Here is a 22,122-nt window from a genome sequence, read left to right as displayed (position 1 = left end):
CTTTTTTAAAAATTCCAAATGCGCCAAAAAGCCCTTTTGCTAGGGAATAATTAGATGTTGCCCTTCCGAGGTGTGCAAGAGGATTCCCTTTTTTGGTCCGAAACAAGATCAATTTGATATTCTATTTCGTTAATTTAATGTGATCATCTGGTAATAAAGTGGGAGGGTGAGAATGGGACCGGATTAATAAAAATGGACATTGTCCACGAACCAATTTTATGAAAACTAAATGTTATATGTAGCATTATTAATGCAAACCCTTGGAATGTGTTTAAAAATTTCAAAAAAGTCACAAGCGCCTGTGCTATGCCCAAATTAAAATTGTCTTTTAGAGGTATATGACAGGGTTCCTTTTTTCATCTAAAACTGTAGCAACATCATGTTTTAGGACGTCAAACTGTATTATTTTCTAAAGAGTATTAATAATTTCATATTGTAATCAAAATATGTAGAAAAAAAATGTAACAAAACAAAATGGCTGCATTTTCAATACAGAAAATGTCGAAATTTTGGGTGCTATTTTCGGCCATGGTAATTATTTACAAAAGGATTCACGTACTTCCAGTTTGAGTGCATTAAAAATATTTTCTAAAATGTTGGCTCATTACCTGCCAACATCAATATATAATCCAATAATCATTTGTAAAACTTGCTATAATTTCAAGTTAATTTATTTAGTGATATCTTGTGGAAAAACTATGTTTTACACAATCAAAATCCCAACACATTAGGGTATTTTGAGCCGATTATAAACTGTTCTGCATTTGATGTTGCTTCACTAACGTGTCCTGTTTTAATGATTAATTTGTAGTTATAGAGCGTATTATTATTGAAGAGAGAGAACAAATGGGATTCTATAATTGCATGGTTTGAGAGTTACCATTTCATAGGGATCATTTGTTACAAACCTAGTTCAATTATTTGTAGGGCTATACTAATAATTGATACAAAAATTCACATAACTGATATATGTTTGAAAATAAATTATAGCATTATCCTAATAAATTATAAATTGCGAACAAAGTTATAGATTTTGCTAATAATAGACAGAAAATTCTGTCACAGGTCCTTTGTAATGTTTTATTTATATTTGAAGACAACATTAAAGTTATAGTCAGTGAAACCATCAGGGAAGTAGGAATGACTGACATAATGCACCTTACTTCAATGTCGAAACGTACATTAGTATCTATGAGCTATAATCGATGCATTTCTTTCGTAAAATGGGCTTTTATATTTCCGATCGTATCTAAAGCCATTTCAAAGTGTATATATCGTGGTTGGAAGGTTCGGTATCCGAAGACTGTTTTTACATTACTGTAATGGTAAATGACGTCCAACAGTTGTTACTATCATTATGTTCTTCGGTAGGGGTTCCCCCTGGTGTTTGCAGCAGCTCAAGGACACACACGTGTAGTTAAACTGCTTATTGATAACGGAGCAGACGTGAACAAGGTAAGTGTTAAGATATATACGCATGGGTTTGACTTATTTGTTTTGTTGATCGGACAATTATAATGTTTTACTTTAAAGAGATAGATTTTATTTTCAGTGAAAGCAGGAGAATTTACAATATCGCATCTTCATCAAGTTATCAAAAATAGGTTATACCTTTGTCGTGTATATCGCAAAAGAAAATCATATTATATACCATCTTTGAACAGTCAATATTTTTACGTGATTTCGAATACATTCACAGAAGATGCATTTAAGTATATTGAATTGTAGATTGAAAGCTACCTAGATCAGTAAAAGATATTGTGATGTGGATGAATACGGTTAATGAATAAATTCTCAAGTAGTTTGATTTTGGACTAAATATACTGGCTTGTGTTCAAACGCTGTTAGCGGACGCGGGGATATGCATTGTATGAAGCCTCTCCATAAACGAAAACACTTATAGGCGAAGAATTAAGCCAAATGGTTCTATATCATAATACGCTCTCATATTGTACATGTATAGGACTTGTCTATTTTTTTGTACAAAACAAAACAACAATCCCCGTTTAATATTAAGGTAAATTCCATTCACTGGTCCTATTCTTTGTGCCAATTTTGCGGAATATTTCTTCTTTAAGAAACAAACTTTAAAAATGTATACATCAAGTTTGACAAAAATCAATATAATGTAAATTTGTATATGCTTACCCATCTTCATCGTTGATTCTATTAAAAGGGGTTGTTGATTGTCCAGCGCCCCCGATATTGATTATTTCGAAACTAGGAAAGAACTCTGACAATAATTAATGCTTAGCTTTTTTCCAAGTAATTGAACTAGTATTAATAACTTCTGGTCTTTCACAATAAATAGCGTCTAAATGAATAAATAACTAAATAGCTGTTCATATAATTGTCGGCCAAAATGTAAACCCTGATATACACCTCCAGAAGGAAACATTAAATCATCCCTAGCACAGACCAATGGGGCCTTTTGGTTTTGAATGTATTTTACAGGTTCCTCGCATAGTACTACAAATTGCACTTTGAATATGTTAAATTGGTTCGTGTGCAAAATCCATTGATAGCTGTAACTTTATTTTTTTAACTTGTATTAGAAGACAAAATTAAAGTTGCATTCAGTTAAATCATCATGAAAGTACTTGTTGATTCTACAAATGAGTAAACATATTAGCGTACCTTCTCTGTCGATAAGAAGTTAAATAAAATCCTTGTCATTTTGGTCATGTCTGACACCATTCCATCTTACTTTAATATCGATACATCGAACCTTTGCCGAACTTTCGATGTATATCTTTCGTATAACTGGATTTGTTTTATTTCCAATTCGAAACGTCGTTTCAAAGTGTATATATCATGTTTGGAATTTTCAGTATCCAAAGACTGTTTTTTACATTTATGTAACAGTAAATGACGTCTACTAATTAACACTATTATTGTCTTCTTTGTTAGGGGTTTCCTCTGAAGTATGCAGCAAAAAGAGGGCACACCATTGCTGTCAGACTGCTTATTCATAACGGAGCAGACATAAACAAGGTTAGTGTTGAAATATATACACATGGGTATTGCTTATTTGTTTTGTTGGTCAGACAATTATATTTCTTTTACTTCATTGCGGTAGAAGATTTATTATAGGTGAAAGCTGAACAAATTACTAGATATCAGCGTTATCAAGCTATCAAAAATAAGTTAGACCCTTTTTCCATGATTGTGAATACATATAGAAGATGAATTGGCAGCGTGAAGTTAGCACCTATTCGGGATTTGGGGAATCAGAATTCAAATAACGAATCCTGTGCCAGCACTCGTTTTTTTTTTCAAAATTGAACAGATAAATAGCAATTTAAAAATAAAAAACAGACTAAAATAAACTTTTAATACAAAACAAAACAAAAAAATCTTAATACCTCCCAATCATTGTTTTGAATTTGAATAACAAATCCGTTACCGTACAAAACGTATATAGACATCATTTAAACACTTGAAGGCCGTAAAAAATCTCCTTATATCGTCTTTCGTTATTCAGTTTAAATTACGAACCCGGTGCCAGCATCGTATTCGGGATTTGGGATTCGGGAATCGAATAACGAATCCGATGCCAGCACTTTATTCGTTATTCAGCAAAACGTATATATACATCATTTTAACACTTGAAAGTCGTAAATTCCCACCTTTGAACGTTATATAAGTTTGTGTTTATGAACATAAGATGATAATGCTTGTATGTATTGCATGACAAGGATGATGATGATGATGATGGTGGTGGTAATGATGATGATGATGATGATGATGGTGGTGGTGGTAATGATGATGATGATGATGATGAAGATGAAGTGAAGTTGGTGTTAATGATAATGAGAATGATAATATGTCTAACATGATGATTATGATGATGAAGTTTATGTTTCTGAAGATGAGAATAATAATTTGTTCAGTTCTTCGAAAATCAAAGAGCAAATAATCAATAAAGAAATGGCTTTGCTGTTTGTTATAATTAGAAAAAAAACACAAACAATAAGACTATAGATTTTTATACCATAACCACCTGTAATCGAGATTGTTAAATAAATCATTTAAACTTAATAACGAAAAACGATCAAGGGAGGTACTTAACGGCTTTCGAACAGTTTTATTCTATGAATGGTAACGAATGAAATATATGTCACAGTTTCTTAGTTTTGGTCCACCGACTCATCGAACCCATGCACTAAGTATGAAATTTCAGTGCCATATTTAAAAAGAGATATTGTCCAAACAAGTTCTGGTTTTACTAAAAAATATGTTACAGTGATTTGGTTTTGGTACGTCACAAATAATTTTATCAAGGTGAAGCCATACATCACATTATTGGTACTAATGCTGTATATTAATAGGGATAAAGTCCAGACAAGACCATGTACACAATAATGAAAATGTAGTGGTAGAGGGACGAATGTACTGACAGAAGGTCGTGTTCGGTCCAACTAACGGAACAACACGACACAAAACCATACCTTTGTCCCGTGCTCGAGGTGGAGAACTATAAATAAAAACAAATTAATAGTTTTAATCCATGAATGCCTCAAAATGTTAGAAATTGTTTTTTATCAACCCATTTTTTACAATGGTGGCCATATTGAAAACCACGGTGTCCGAAAGTTCTTTCTTAAATTTGATCACTTCCATAAAGCATTCACAAAAAATATGATTCTACGTCAATTAATCTATAAAATATTACACTTTAAACTTTCTTGCAGTGGCCATTTTGAAAATAAAAATATAATATGGCTGATAGTTTTTCCATTTACTTATCAAAGTCATTTTTGTTTTCAGTAACATTGAAGCTAAAATAGGAATTTACATCAATTATGTTTTTAAGACATTAGAATCTAATTATATCTATGTCGGCCATTTTGAAAATAAGATATATGACAACAGCTTTTACTATTTACTAATGTTCATATTTGCATTCAGTCACCCTGAAAATATAGGTATAGACCAACAATCCTTAAAATCCGGAATATTAAGTCATTAGTACATATCTTCAAGCAACTCTGGAAGAATAATTGAACTTGTGATATATGATATGTATGTGCTTTTTTGATCAGGGTATACCTTAAATCAAAATATCAAAACAATAAATGAAATCCTTTATAGGAAACCAGAAGGGACAGTCTATCTTAATGTGGTTGCAAGAAACAATCTGCTGTAACGGTGGTTATTCCAGGAAAATGACCATCTGTTTTGTGTACACACCGAGGTTTCTTTGTATGTTTGCATCGTCGTCATATTTGATCTCGGTAATTGCAGTTAACCAAATCTAGTTACCAGCTGTGACATAAAATGCTCTTTGATTCATGGGGATATGAAAAAACATATAACCTGCATTATTCTTTTTATTGCTTTTTATAGCTTTCGGGGCTAAAACTGCCAAACGAATGTCGTCAAGATCATCCACGAAAGACAAGGTAGTATATCATGAAGTTTATATTCCATTAAATACAAATTTATAGTATTGTGGATGCGTCCTTTAACCCCTTATTTTCAAAGATTTTTAGCAGAGTTCCCGCAAATCCGACATTTTCTTTCAAAGTGGTTTTTCTCCGTTTTGCATCAACAATTTTGGGAATCAACCAATATATATATTTAGAAATTTCATATCACAAACTTTTTAAATTTTGTAGGAAAAATAATGATTTCACATTAATAATATTACCATGGCAACCAAAATTTTGGAATCTGAAAAAAAAAATTAAGTTTCTTACATTTATCACTCTGAAGCCAATTTAGATGTCCATTTATCAACCTGACCATCAAGTATATTTTTGCCGAAGGGTTGAAAATATTTTATGGAATACAATAATTTAAATTTAATTTTGAATGTTGCCATGGTAACCAACAGCATTAAAAACCGAAAATATCTGAAAATATTTAAATTAGTGTTTCGCCTGTGGGTCTATTCATAACCAAACAGACAAGTTAATATACATATGGTAGGAACCCTCACTTTTCCTCAAATATACACGCATACATTTACAAAGTGCAACGTGAATATAATTGTGCATATGTGAGATATACCTTGTCCATACTGTAGATACCATGGAATGCACATACTTGTATATTACTTTTTATAATTTTGCCTCGTTTATATGATAACGAATTACTAGCACTTTCTACATGTATAGGAAAAAACTAACTTAAGCGCAACCATTCCTTCCTATTGAAAAAACAGGCAGTTGCCTGTAGTGATTTGTGTCACTATATAGTAAAATATCACGCTGAATGTAACTTACATGTATATGTATTCAAGATTTTTTTACTGTACATTAGATATGTTTCGTATTTTTGTGTGAGAAAACTTCGCAGCGTCCAGCAAACTTACACGAATGTACATTGTACATGTTTACGTACTTTAAATACAACCGCTTATTCCTCAGTGGTAATGAAAGTGTCATTCATCAGATGGCTAAGTCAGTAAGCAATCAATACTAACAATATTGCCTTAAATATGCGGGCCACACAAGAAAACAATCGGCATCGGACACGTTTCAATAGATACATGTAGGCCTACATGTTGCTTTTCGAAACGAAAGTCCTTGGAAGTCCCCGTTACTATAAATGGTTTTCACTGTTATCGGCAAAATTTATTTGCGGATTTAATTTCATTATGAATGCATTCAAAGGTATCATTAAAATAGTTTTCTTACCTTTTCATGTAAGAGTTCTGAGTTTCTAAATGATAAATTGAGCGCCATCTTCCGTGTGTACGAGGGAAAGTCGCCGATCGGTTTCGTACAAGTGCTTGTGAAACCGATCAACGTCAACTTCGTTAGACTGAGCGATTTTTCGTGGATGCATCTGTTGATATATTGAGTCATTGTATTGTTAATATGGTATGTTACGAATGGTATTTTTTTGTATATTGTTCAGTTTTTTCTGGCCTTCATCGTAAATATACGTTTTGCCAAATTGGTGATGAAAAACTGGTTAAAACTGACCAGATATTGCTATATATCGAGTATAACCACACATCAATCTTTGATTCCGAGTAAATGTAAAACGATAAATATAAAATCGAGATAAAAAGTTATCATCATTGTGAAGTTCAAGCATTATTTTTTCAGTACTTTTTAATTAACAAGGGATTCCTTACCGGGTCTATGCACTGAAAATTACGCCGATAGAAGGACAACATCTTCAATTTAAAATGTTCAGTTTTTCAGTCGGCATCCTTTGTAAACTTTGAATATTTTATACGGACACAAACTGTTACTTGTTTTCTCTTGTTTTAGCAGGTTTAATCAATATCTCAATAGCTCTTGAAATAAGGGAGTTAAGACGATGTATTCAACACCGACAAGTTATTTAGGCCATGGGCTAGGAGGGTCCCACTTGCATCCTCCCAAATCTCTGAACCAATATTTTTCCTAACCCTTGTGACCCACAGATCACAAATCAAAATGCTAACATTGCATGAATTGGGATGAAATTCCGGTTATGACGTCATCAAGATTGCCATCTCGAATTTGACTATTTTTTATTTTTTAGTGAAATTCGAGATGGCGGCCATTTTTATGACGTCATAACTGGAACTTATGTATTGTTAACATGGGTTTTTTTCCATTTGTGTTGTTTAAACTGATTGGTAGGTGGTCAAAAAACTGATTAGAAAAAATACTTTGCTGTCGGGAAACATTTTGCAGCTTCAAGCCAAATATGAAAAATTTGCTGAAAAATCACCATTTTTAAGCTTAAAATCCGTTTTTTTCATTTCCTGTATTTTTTGTTCTATTGTGGTCATTTTGATACCTCATTTGTCTACTTCGATTGAAAAATGTCGATGTTATGATTATTTTTCATTTTTAGTGAAATTCGAGATGGCGGCCATCTTGATGACGTCATACCGGAAGATCATCCCAACTTATGCAATGTTAACATTTTGATTTGTGATCAGTGGGTCATAAGGGTTAAGAAAAATATTGGTTCGGAGGTTTGGGGGTGCTGCATGTGGGACACTCCTAGCCCACGGCCTAATTGGCGTAGTTTGGCGTAGTTGGCAGTAAAGGGGGTTACTGTGAATTTAGTCTAATTACAAAAACACAATTTGCAAAAGGTTAACACTTATTTATCGCAAAAATAGCAACATCGCGAAATGTCAAGAAATATAGATCACTAAATAGATATGTTTACAGTATGTTTTCCTATTTTGCCTTCGTTTGTTTACATGTTTAGAGTGATCGATATAACGTCAGTTATGGTTTCGCTCACATAGAAAGTACCAAAGGTCGATCAAGTACCAATTAGATTTTAAAAAATAGAGCATAATTAACCGACTTATTGTAGATAATATTCCTATTTGATAAAGCATCTCAGTATCACAATTTAACATGCAAAGGATATTCGGGGAAATCTATACATATTGTAGAATATAATTGACAACAGTCAATTATGGATTGCATCATGAACATGAATGATTGTCGGATGCCTTTATCCGACTGCAAAGTTTTATTAATTCTATTATTTGTGTAAGAAGATGAAAACCTATCTTCATCGATCATTAAATAGTACCGGTATGTTCAAATTGAGATACTGGAAGGTGAGGGTTGATATGGAACTTTATGTAAGGCTTTTAATTAACTACTACGTTGATTTAATGTCACAGCTGATTTTTCAGTGTGGTTCATATTTACTTTCTAAAAAAGCAAACGCTTCTTATTCACACTGAAAAAAAGTTGATAATGCTATAAAACAATAAACGTATTTTTTCTTATTGGACTTGTTTGCGGCTCAATTGAAATGTTCAATTTTAAACACAATAGATATTCCCCATTGGTAGCATTACCATTTACTCCGAATCAACCACGCACACTGCAGCTAGGTTATATAACAGTTTTCTAATAATGGGGAAAAAATTAAGTCATATGAAAAATAATGATACCTACTGAGAATTTGCTCAAATAAAACAAAATAGTATTTTGAAATCCCGTTAAGCTCAGCAAATCAACTTTATTTCAAGTTTAATACAGTTCGTAAAATCAAGACGATCGACATTACTTGTATTAGATATGGAGATTTAGTGTATTTTTTCACGCTTATCTTTATTATTACAATACCAGGCTTGGTTGTCACACACAAGACGATACCAGCAAGTTATTTTTAGCGCAACAATGATATATATAATTTATATATCCATTTAATACCCTGCGAGATTGTGGGCCACCGTTGTTGATTGTACGTTTTCACGAACTTCAGTCCATTGGCAATTATGTAAAAAAAAGAAATTTAATGACAAATATGGTGTTTGGTCATTTTAGAAAGGCGACAGAAGGAATATACACAGAGCATACTGGAGACGACGGAATATCCCTGCAATATTACTTTAACAGTCGTTGGACATAAAGGAGTTGGGAAAACGTGCCTTGTCAAACAACTTAAACATGAACACATACCAAAAGGAGGTCCAGAGTCGACAAATACAGCTGATTTCTACATAAATTATATAGCCTACAACCCGCACACTGGATTTCGAAAAACACTTGATGAAAATGGTGAAATAGAAACTCACCTGCACCGACTGAAACAGGTAGTTGATCAATTTCGATCAAACAAGGACGATAGAAGACGCAGAAATATGGAGACGGTCGTTCATCAAAAAAAAAAAATAATAAAAACTAGATTTGATCGCGATCAAAACACGGGATTTCCACCTATGTAATGATATAAGTAATGTTAGCGAACAGACGATTGCTTTAACAAACGGACAATCTCACTCAATATTAATCAGAAAGCGTTTCTTACGAAAGTAGTCTGGTCCAACCGAAAAACAGATTTAGGGGGAATCCCCCTTTGGGCAGAAGATTTCATAGAGAGGTGAATATATAGGAGCCTGCTGATTGGATATATGTGTGGGTCGGAACAATACATGTAGATGTAAATTTTGTAAAGAATTTTGATAACTTCAATTAACCTGAATAGTAGCAAACGTTAACACGGTCCTCTATGGGAATTTATTTGGTTCTGTGATCTCAAAACGGCCGGATAGTTTCTCAAAATAGCACCGGTTGTGTTTGAACATCCGGTGTCACAGGTGACGGCTCTGCCACACACATAAAAGGCTTTTAAACCTGTCAGTTATTGTGTTTGTGCATTACTTTTATTGTTTGTTTGTTCAAATGTACGTCCTATTAACAGCTAGGGTCACGTAAGGACGGCCTCCCATGTATGCGGTGTAGTTACACATGTACGTGTATTTACGCAAACACGTGTACATTGTTCATATATACGTGTATATGTAGTGTGATAGAACGGGTTTCTATCATTGTTGCATTTATTATATATACAGTATGTATATTTGTTATTGCACTCTTCTAAGTCTTCACTTCAGTGATCTGTTTATGTATCTTGGACCCAAATTCAGGGGAACACCGTGAGAAACAGGTCTTATCTAGGGTGTGTTTTGCTGTTTAGCAGTCACATTCATCAACCTAGTTGTCCTCATGATCACCCCGATGATGACCGCTGGCCGGAGTACACGTGTGGTACACGTGGGAGGTTTTTTATCAGTCAGTTGAGCCTTGTCTGTTTTAAGCGGAAGATATATTTAGTGTGTAGGTGGGTTGTTGTAGCAACGGTTTCACCTAAATATGGTGCTCTGTCCGGACATTGACCAATCAGTGGTCACTTTGGGGTACTGGGTTGATGAGTTGTTATAAAAGGGGCTGATGGGTCTTTACTTAGAGTGTATCTATAGCTAACGTAGGGTTTGTGTATAATTAGGGGTTGTCAGGGGCTTAGGGCTTAGGCATCCTAAGGTATCCTAGTTTACACCGTTGGTTTTATATACCTCTAGAGTTAAGAACACTTGTAGGTGGTTAGTTGGCTCCGTAGGGTGTTAGGCTTTGTTTAGGGAACGTGGTAATCACACAGGACTTAGCTAATTAGGCCTAAAGTTTGGCTATAGTTAATCTTGGATACATTGTAACTGCTTCGGCACTTATATATCTCTTATTGTTATCTGTCTTAACGGGCACTATTGTGAATCTTCTATGTAATAATTAATCTACTTGTCTTTTATATAATAAATAGTTATTTGTACCTGTATTTACCTAGTTGAGTTATTGGATTAGTGTCAGTGCTTCCGCTACATCCTAGAGATCGAACCTGTTGAGATACAGGCCTGTAACCTGTGGAGGAAACGGGATCCGGAGAGGATTTGTGACGACTGTGGACTCTGTTGTATACTAAAAATACTATACGATCACGATTTGGGACTTATACATATAACGGGAGCTACAGTCGGATCGCCCCTCCGGGTCTCTTGTGGAAAACCCTCCCTATATTGAAAACTAAATGTAAAAATACCTTCGAAACGGCCCGTGTGTAACGAAGATTGAGCCCAGGACAGAATTTTAACCCGGCCGCTGATTGGCTGGCTTATTATGAATTTCAAAATTAAAAATGTTTTCTGACAGGTAATTATTCCTTGATAACCGTGATATGAATTTGGAAATTCCGATTGAGATTTAGGTTCAAAATATCAATTTTGATAATGAATAGGTAAACAACAATAGAATTTCAGGTTTTTTAAAAGTGCAAAAATTCTCCTTATCTTATGAAGATCTTGGACCAATGCGGAATAAACAAGTACGATTAGAGTTTTAGTATTAGATACCGATTATCACCCTTTGGCCACATGCCACATCATGTAATCACACCTCAAAATCGCTGAAAGTTTCTATACCTCATCCGCCATTTTTGAATCAAATATGACATTGAAATTGGTCATTTTATGTGTCTGAAAGCATGATCTTTCACATCCAATTCAAAACATTATCACCTTCTGAATTTTTTCATGAATTACGCTAAATTTACGTTAAAAAAATGGACGAATACGCCATATCGGAGGTCTATATTTCCGCCATATTCAAATTCATGACGTTTGAAATTAAAAACCTGTACAGACAATAGGCTAAAGCTTACATTTACAAAAATTCAACACTCTACATGAGATGATAAAGGCCTACGAGCTCACAAATAACGGAAAAAAATAAGAAAAATGAAACAAATCGCCATATTTGGAGAGCTATCTTTCCGCCATTTTTCTATATAACCCCTTAAAAATAAATAACTTTTGAAGACAAAAGTTCATACAACATAGGTATGAAAAATCAACAATGTATATATACAGGTTTAAAAGGCGCTGAAAACGTCTCGGGCAAGGACAAAATATAAACTAAAATTTCGATTTTCGATGTCCCTATATCTCCGCGATTTTGAATCTTATGACCTTGAACTTGGTCATTTTATGTGTCTGAAAGTATGATCTTTTCACATCCAATTCAAAACATTTCACCTTTGAATTTTCATGAATTACGCTAAAATTTACGTTAAAAAAATGAACGAAACGCCATATTCGGAGGTCTATATTTCCGCCATTTTCAAATTCATGTCTTTGAAATTAAAAAACCTGTACAGACAATAGGCTAAAGCTTACATTTACAAAAATTCAACACTCTACATGAGATGATAAAGGCCCTACGAGCTCACAAATAACGGAAAAAAAAATAAGAAAATGAAACAAATTGCCATATTTGGAGAGCTATATTTTCCGCCATTTTTCTATATAACCCCTTAAAAATAAATAACTTTTGAAGACAAAAGTTCATACAACATAGGTATGAAAAATCAACAACAACCGTACAATACAGGTATTAATGAGCGCTGAAACCCCTCCGGGCACCGAGGGGGCAAATAGAAACTCACGTATCGATGCTAGATGTTCCTATTAATCTCCGCATTATTGAATCGTAATGACCTTGAACATGGTCCATCTTTATCGCAGAAAGCATGGATCTTTCACATCCAATTCCAAAACAATTCAAACCTTTTGTTTGAATTTCATGTAATTACCTAAATTTACGTTAAAATAATGAACAAGAAACACCAGTAAGAGACGCGGGGAGTCTATTATTTCCGGCCATTCCCCAATCAATGACTATGAAAATTAAAAACCTGATAACAGACAATAGGCTAAAGCCTTACATTTACCAAAAATCAAGCACATCTAAACTAAATGAGAATGATAAAGGCCCTACGAGTTCTCACCAAATAACGGGAAAAAAATAAGAAAATGAAACAAATTGCCATAATTTGGAGAGCTATATTTCCGCCATTTTTCTATATAACCCCTTAAAAAAACTAAATAAACTTTTGAAGACCTAAAAAGTTCATACAACATAGGTATGAAAAATCCAACACCGTACAATCACATACAGGAATTAAGTAAGGTAAGGCGCTGAACACGGTCCATGAGGGCGGGGCAGGGGCAAATATATAAACTAAAAAAAATCTTCGATTATTTTGATGTCCAAATAAACGATCTTCCCGCCATTTTGGATCATATGACCTTGAATTTGGTCATTTTATGTGCCTGAAACAAGCTCTTACATTTAGCATGCGACCTTTCGATACTGGCGCGGCCCTCAAACCGAAAAAGGAAAAGTATTTTTATCTTTTAGCTTTCTAATTTTCATTTCTAAAAGGGTAAAGTAGATACAAATTTAAACACCATTGTAATGACCATCATTTGACCCCCTAGTGAACTTCGTGACCTTGACAAAATTCTGTGATAACAAGAAAATGAGAAAAAAACGTGAATTATCGTGATCTACATGGAAATGGAATTCGCACATGTTGTGTAGCGTACGGTTATGAAATAAAGAATCGCTTTAGAAAGTTCGTTTCGACAAAAGCAGTTTTTTACGTCTGTGACCATGCCCTGAACGTATATCCTCCAAAATCGCGCGCACATTTTCAAGCACACATGTACGAACATAACGTGTCCAAATTTCAGCCTCTACACCACTTATTATATAAAGAAGAAGTCGTTTAAAGAGTTTAAAGCTATGTTGTGAATCCTGTGACCATTGAATGATATGTCAAGGTCAATAAAAAAAATGAAAAAAAGGAATAAGTACTGTAACATTCGTTCCATAGCTATAACTATACAAAAAATCAAGCATGTGTGTTAAGTATTAAAGGCGCTGAAACCTTAAATATTTTTGGGGGGAAAACGCCAAAATAGCCTTTTTTCAAAGGCCTAAATCTCCGCCATTTTGCATCACATGACCTTAAAACTTGTCATTATATATTTCTGAGGGCATGCCCTTTCATATCCAACTTTCAAAACTTTTCTGTGACAAATTTCGTTTTTGACCTTTGTTTTGACCCCGTAGCGAACTCTTGACCTTGACATAATCTCTGATAACATGGCATGGGAAAAGCACGCGCAATGTCAAGATCTATCTGAATAACAAAACGTGAACGATGTACACCGTACAGTAATGAAGTTATGAGCGCTTAAAACTTCGTTCCAAAAAAATTGTTTTTTACGTCTATGACCTTGACCTTGAACATTTTTGTAAAAAATCGAACGTACATTTCAAGATCTTATGTACATTCATAACGTGTCCAAAGTTGAGCGTCGTACCTTATTTCGTTCCTGAGATATCCTGCGAACAAGATTTGTGGAAATAAGAATAAAAAAAAAAATAAAGAATAAGAATAATAAGAAGAAAAAAAACAGAACAATAACAATAGGGATTTCCATCCTCAAAGACAAAATGAAAATAAACAAACACTGCCGGAAAACTCATTCTATACTGAAACAACACACATCGCAGAAACACAGACGAAACCAAAACCACTCCACCAAATTGAAAAACAAACGAAACCGGAGCCACCACATCCAACTGAAAAACAAACAAAACCGCAATTAACACATCGACCTGTATATCAAACAGAACCAGAACAACACCATCAAACTGAAACAATGAATCGAGCAAATATCCAACCATTATATAAGTCTGATAGAAAGGAGGAAACTGCACAGATGTCATCACCACCACATTCTCCACAACCTTCGACAAGAAAGAGACATGCAACAGGTACAATAAATTAATAAAGTTGTTTGTTTTATATAAGCGAGGCAAACAGTTACTTACAAATGTGAATTTATGTTGCTTTTAAAGATTGAGTTAACGGAAATCACTGTGACTAGATGAATTCAGTCTCTCTGACAAATATGCCTAATGTCATAGAAGGATACCGATGTCCTTACGCAGTCATGTGACTTCGCAAAATTACATTTTCGGGAAAATTTACAGCACTTTTTGTTCTATATTACACGTAAAATTACCTTTTACATGTATATTGAGTTTGAGTAAGGAGATGCTCAAAGCCGATTGAAAGACCATGTGTGAAATGAAATGCCTAATTATTGATAGTAGAACTCTTTAATGTTATGGTACGGAAGTTGCATAGAAACGATTAGGCATTTGATTTATACAGTGAATTACTCTAAATACAAATTATTTTCAAGATATCTCGGTCTCGACTATATAAATACAAGTTAATGTGTAGTTTCAACGACGATCCGGCCTGTAGTTGCTACGACGCTCGACCTCTCGTTTGGCAAGTAGACTGCCATAACAACATACTACAGATATCGTGTTTTGTTATTATAGCATCACTGGCTCAAGATATATCTTCCGAACAAAGACAGGTCATTGATCAGATAATGGAAACAAAAACAAAGGAAGGAGAAGAAGAGGTGAAAGGTTTTGTAACAATCTATGATTTCGGCGGTGAGAGGGTGTTTTATAACACCCATCACTGTTTTATGTCCAGCAACATGGTGTTCATGTTAGTGTTTGACGTGGACATGTGTCTGGATGGGAAAAAATCAACTGCGGGCTACGGTAATTATTTTTTTTTCTGCAATAATTCAATTATATAAGCCAAATTTGTTTCAGGGCTCATTCCCCGATCTCCCATAATATGTTGAAGATTAATTCGTTAGTTGAAAAAATATAGATATGTATTACGGTAATTTGAGGAAACAACATTTTGCGAATTTTAGTAGATCGTGATATACGCGGTATGAAATCGCACGTATTTCAAAGTGGTTTACAGCATAGAAATGTACATTTTACTTCATATGATTAAGAAGCGTTCATATAAAATTTACTGATTGCTCCATTGGTTTTATCATCTTATAAACTAGGCAAAGTAAGAGGTTTATCCTTATATTTACAATATTTTCTTTAAACAATAAAATCAACAAAATCGTCAGATACAATCATTTACCTGTGTTATTCGCCGTTATACTGCTGCCATGTTTATTCATGTACAACAGCCATTCAAAAAGCGCGCAGTTGACTGAAAGCTTAATCCCGCCCTCTTTTATGACGTCACAAAAACAGTTGTCATATTTCAGTTATTTTATTCATGTCAAATAGCAATAATACATCCAAACTTGTATTGGCAGAAATAGCGGAGCATTGGCTGAAGGCTATAGCGACGTATGCCTCGGATAACGAGACGCGTGGTGAGGGTATACCACCGATAATTCTTATAGGTTCTCACCTGGACAAGGTGTCATCCAACGTAAGTTTCTTAAAATAGAAGTTTAGATTTAGATTTAAGACTTTGTTTCATTTATCATCTCCCTGACAGGAATCAGTGTTATTTTTAAAATGCCGGTTGTGTTAATACAGCTTGGAATTTGGGATTATAGACATTTCGCTTTGTAGCCATAAATCATTAAGGAGGGTAACGTTATGTAGACGATGTATACTTTTAACGTGTAACAGTTTAATTACATTGTACTTTTTGAATATATATTTTATCTTTCTGTAGGATATTTCAAAACATGAAAACAGTTTTCATTTTAATATATTCAAACGAAATATTATTTTTACAACCACATATGATGTATATATAACTAAGTCAGATTTAATTTTCATACTTTAGTTATTTCAATTAAAGAGCTTTCGACAAAGGGGTACTTTATTTTCATTTTCTTGCGTATATTTACATTGTCACTACATGCCCATTATGTAACCCTACTAAGTGCAATTTTAAAACATTCATATAGTCTATAAACTACATCCGCTTATTTTGACGTCATTACCATTGTGACGTCACAACTGCCGAGCTAGCGATCACGAAAAATGGCAGTTCCATCATTGACGAGAACGAACAATTTATTAATTATAATATATGCAAAATCCCTTGGGATTGTATCATAAAAGTGTAACTATATATGAATCATAAACATTGAATGTCTTTCAGTTGGCATCCATAGCCAAAATAAGTGCCAGCTAAACAGAGGCAAATTCAACATGAAGCGCTCGCGTGCTTCAAGGAATTTTCCTCTGTCCAGTTTCCATATTGGCTATGGATGCCAACTGAAATACGTTGAATGCTTAAATACTCACGCAAAGTCATGTTTTACAATTTCTCGTATATGACTAATTTGACTGTAAATGCGCAGCAAAAATAATATCAATAATATCAAAAATAATTGTTTGAAATCTAATTTAACGAAAATATAATGCCATGAAACTTACCATTTCACGGTATATATATATTTTGTAAACGTTTTTATATTAATTTCTTTGTACTTAGAAAACAACACAGAAAATGAAGTTTGAAAAGGTGTTGGACACTATACAAGCTAATCAACAACTCCGTTCAATAATAGAAAAACCATGTCAAGGGTAGTTTCGCCATAGCAAATCTCAATGACTCCTCAGCCAACAAAGATGTTTACAAAGCACTGTGGCAGAGGATCATTGAGATAGCTCCTTTACAATCTCAATGGAACAAAGCCGTCCCCGCCCGATGGATAGCAATGGAGCACGAACTCATCAGACTGAAGAATAAAGGACACATACTTCTGAAATATGAAGAATTACTTGATGTAAACAGCAAGACGGCGGTGCCTTTGGTGAAAGAGGAAATTGGAGATTTTCTTAGGTATTGAGTAATTCTCTCAAATTTATAAGTTTAATGTTCTAATTACATTCACACTCAAATGCTCTTACAACTATCGATATACTTGATTCGATCATTAACACTGATGTTAGTAAATTTTGTTGAATCGCATGGTCCTTTATTGCAATTCGAAACGATTTTAACAACATAAATTGCATTTTGTATTGTTTACAAGCTTTTGTATGGATCGTCACTGCAAACATAGTGGTTTAAATCATTCTCCTGATATTATTAAATGTAGCTCTGGTATCCATGATCATAGTCATCATGTTCCATTAATGTTACAGTTAGACTTCAGAATAGTCTAAGTGATGAACATAGTGTGCTTCAGCGAAACAGATTTGAAAATCAAGATCATGGAGATGTAGTCTGTAACCAGTAGGAACTCGTATAAACCATGCCATCTTGATTACTTCTTTAATGTTTCTTCTGTAACCTTGATGCAATTTATAAAGCCCATAACGACCATTCGATAATTTGTAAATTGTTAATCATGTCCTAAGCACACAAAGTTTTACATTGTAGTTAGTTCGAATACTTCATTTGACACGAGAATTTTGAATTCGAATTCGATTAAGCAAATAACAACTTTTTTCTAGCGTAGTTTTCATGTACCTTCCAAAACAAAGACAGATCATCCGTGTGATGTGTATAAATAACACCATTACTTTCATTTTTGTCAATATACAATTTTTACGTTTTCATTTACAAGAACATCGGAAATAATTTAGATTTTTGGTATTGTCGCACTAACTTAAAAATATAGTAGTCCCTTTTGTCTCCCTCCCTCCACCCAAAAAAGAAAACTACTAATATATCAATTATCTTTGCTTTAAATATCAAATTTGGCTTTCTGATTGGCTAATACTTTTTTGCATAACATCTTAAACAATCCGAAATTGGAGCGAAACTACGATGTTGCGTATTGATTCGAAAACGGATCTATTACAAAAAAAAAACATAGTAGAATGGTACACTTAAACACACATTATTTAATCAAATAGATTGTAACATTAATTATAAAAAATGTCCACTTTCTCGCACCCCAGTGATTGAAAGTTCTATCTCGTCCGATCTGTCTGGTACTTTTACGTGATTTTTGGCGGAATTTTAACTCATTCATGTATTCATCCGCGCAAGTGACGTAATATTCTGAAATCAGTGAACAAGTGCATCAACCGCGATGTAATATGTGTATACGCATAACAGTTATACGTTTAGATACAATACTGTACATTGTATAAATTGTTAAAATGTTGTCATATTTAATTTGCCGACATATGCACTGTATCAATAATGTTCCGTGATAGTAAATGAAGTCACAATCCAGATCATCAGCTGATTTAAATTTGTACAACATAAAGCAAGACGTCACCAAAAAATCGATGCTTAGATATATGCAGTGTATCTATATTCTTAAATCTTTGTTAAGAGAAATAAGTTCTATTTCAATCATCTCTAATACAATATTAAAATAGAAGTTTTCTTATAATTTATGCATCTTTAGTGTTTTATATATTTGTGTCTAAAACTAGTAAGTCTTAATCTTGAACAAAATAAATACTTAGGCACTTCAAATTTTATAAACATCTTTTCAGATACCTTAAATGCGCTGGGAGATTCCTGTGTTTCAATATCCAAACGAAACATCCTTTCATCGTCCTTCAGCCTCAGTGGGTAATCGACGGATTTAAACAGATCATCACTGATGATAAATTCAAAGCAGCGTTATCAGAAAAAATGAAGTTTGATTGGGAATCGTATAAAAGAACAGGTGTTCTACCGATGGATTTCCTCAAACAACTTTGGAAGGAAGAAAGGTTTCACACAAATGAGGAAGAACTCCGCATCGCCATGGAGACTCTAAGTCTTTTGGCTCAACCCATTCCGATAAATCAAGCAGACGAGAAAAACTACTACATTGTTCCCAGTATTCTGCCAAATGCTGACCCAGAGCGTATTGGGAAAATACTAAAGGATCCCACCCGAATCGTTACTGTTACCCTTTGTCTAAAATTCAAAAGGTCATTTATCCCACAGGCCGTGTGGGACAAGATGATTGCTTCATGTGTTCACAGATTCCAACGACTCGATGAACGTGGACATGATGGCCTCAACTTTATCCAACGTGGATTCGCATGTCTGAAAGTGAACTCTCGTTGGAACATGATTCTCAATTGCAAGGACAATTCAATGAAGATCACGTTATTTACGAAGAGTGGATTTGCACCAAATATTGTTAGGAAAAACACTCTGACGAAGGACGCTGGTGAATCCACATCGACAGGGGCAGGTGTCCAGCTGCTTTCAATCCTGGAGTTTCTTCTCCAGCGCATTCTGGAACTGAATCACCAAAGTCATCTTGAATACCAATACTACCTCCATAACGATTACCGCTTTGCAGCTGATGATCAGATGGTGATGGTAGACGAGTTGCGACGGACGCCGCGTATGCAGAGTTTGGACTCAAAACGATACCCATGGATAAAGAAGGAAGATATAGGAGTTTGGTTTGTGCAGCCGGGAATGGAGGTAAACTATTTTCTATGCATTCCTATCCCTGTTTACGTATTATCTATTAAATATAAACAGTATACTTTGAATCAAAACACTTTTTGATGCGTATATGAAGAGATTCGGATTATTGATATCTTACAGATATGTCCATGTATATCTGACGTTATATCTAAGTGATAAGAATATATATTAAATCAAAACGGTAAGTGATATAATTGTGATTATGAGTTAACAATTAACTATCGCGGTTTGATCTACTTTCCAGTCACCGGATGCTACGGGGAAACAAAACGGTAGGTGAAATGCATATGCTGTTTGAATTGCAAGATTCGTCTTTATTAAACTTAAAATATTGAGCTGTCATCTTAATATATTTTAATCTTAATTTATATAAATATCAATTTGTATTTTATGTTTAGAAACGATGATGCCAGCCTTGGATTTGCCGGATAGACAGCTGACTTTGAGAGAAATGGGAAGAATTTCGGCGTACATTTATGGTTCATACTACTCATTCTTCGTGCACATGAATTGCCGATTGGAAACACTTGAACAAATGTTGGTAGGAAACTCCCGCCTAGATATACGATCCATATTCACAAAAATCTTGATTCGACTCCAAAACACCAAACACAACGTGAGCTTTTCTACAATGGCTGAAGCGATGCAAAGATACGATATGAACCCGTCGAAGCTTTGGATGATTTTAGATGGGCATAGAACCAATGCATTCAAAGGTATCAATTTCCTTCAGTATTCGAACTGTATCAGATAAATAATATAATTAATGCTGTACTTCATTTGATCTAAAGTTAAAATAAGTATATTCAATATATAAATCATATTAAAAAAAATCTTTTAAATCTTGCTTGAAAGATTTTTTTTAAACAAAGCAATCTAGAAATAAATTTAAAAAATCGCTTTTACTTTACAAACAAATTGCAACTATTGTTCTATTCTTTCGAGACTATTTTTTTACAGATCACAGAACTAGTCTTCAGTCAAGTGATGCCGAAATCATTGCTGAAAAGGTGAGTGTGACGATGTACTTCAATCTGTTTGTCGAACTTGGTTTTTCACCTGAAAAAATCGAAGACTTTGATGACCTCTACTTTCATCACAAGAGTCGTGACAAGGTCGTGGCCATGTTAAGATCGTTTATCACAGAGACGAAACCGACGCCAACTAGAGACACAGTTCTACAGGCAATGCAAGAGTGCCAAATGAATACAGAGGAAGTTATCGAAGCATTACTACAACAACAGAGTGAGTGGGTTTTTTAATATCGCGAAACATACTACCATAAATGAAAAAGACATTGAATTATGATTGAATTATATGACTAAATAATTTATGTTTTTGGATGAAAGTGTGATTTAATAGTTCATTTATTATATATCATAAACGTTGCACATATATGACATTGAAATTTATATTTTCCATTTTTGCAATACATGATCGATCGCTGGAATGATTCATATATGGTTTGTAAATTATTCTTTAGCAGATATGTTTAAATATTAACACTGTGATACATTACCTAAGAATTCCTGTGCTTTTTACATTCATTAATATATTGATGAACTGTACGTTCTAATAGTTCATTTAACGCATCATGTACATTGTCCATGTATTTTCAATGCTAGATATCGATCGCTGGAATGATTGATATATGTTATATGCTACATACGTTTCTACATATAAACCAAATAAAACATCGATGTATTATATCCATTCCTTTACATTACAGGTGTTTCTCCTACATCATCCAGACCACAATCCAAAGTGTGTCTCATTATCTAGGAAGATCAAGGTTAAAGCGATATACTT

The 22,122-nt window shown here is 34.0% G+C and overlaps 1 protein-coding gene across 1 annotated transcript; it reads left to right on the top strand.

Annotated features, from left to right (window-relative positions):
• The first annotated feature begins 3,185 nt into the window (after nt 1–3,185).
• Nucleotides 3,186–22,095, top strand: LOC138305737 (uncharacterized). The gene is given in 13 exon segments (XM_069246017.1): nt 3,186–3,203; nt 3,699–3,796; nt 5,365–5,405; nt 9,252–9,648; nt 14,536–14,882; nt 15,462–15,695; nt 16,265–16,383; nt 17,407–17,484; nt 17,486–17,757; nt 19,344–20,307; nt 20,558–20,585; nt 21,274–21,558; nt 22,043–22,095. Coding segments are annotated over 13 exon segments (2,934 nt in total).
• Nucleotides 22,096–22,122: the final 27 nt, after the last annotated feature.

Source organism: Argopecten irradians, chromosome 13, assembly GCF_041381155.1.
Source record: "Argopecten irradians isolate NY chromosome 13, Ai_NY, whole genome shotgun sequence".
NCBI lineage: Eukaryota > Metazoa > Mollusca > Bivalvia > Pectinida > Pectinidae > Argopecten > Argopecten irradians.
This window is presented reverse-complemented; position numbering and strand designations above follow the sequence as displayed.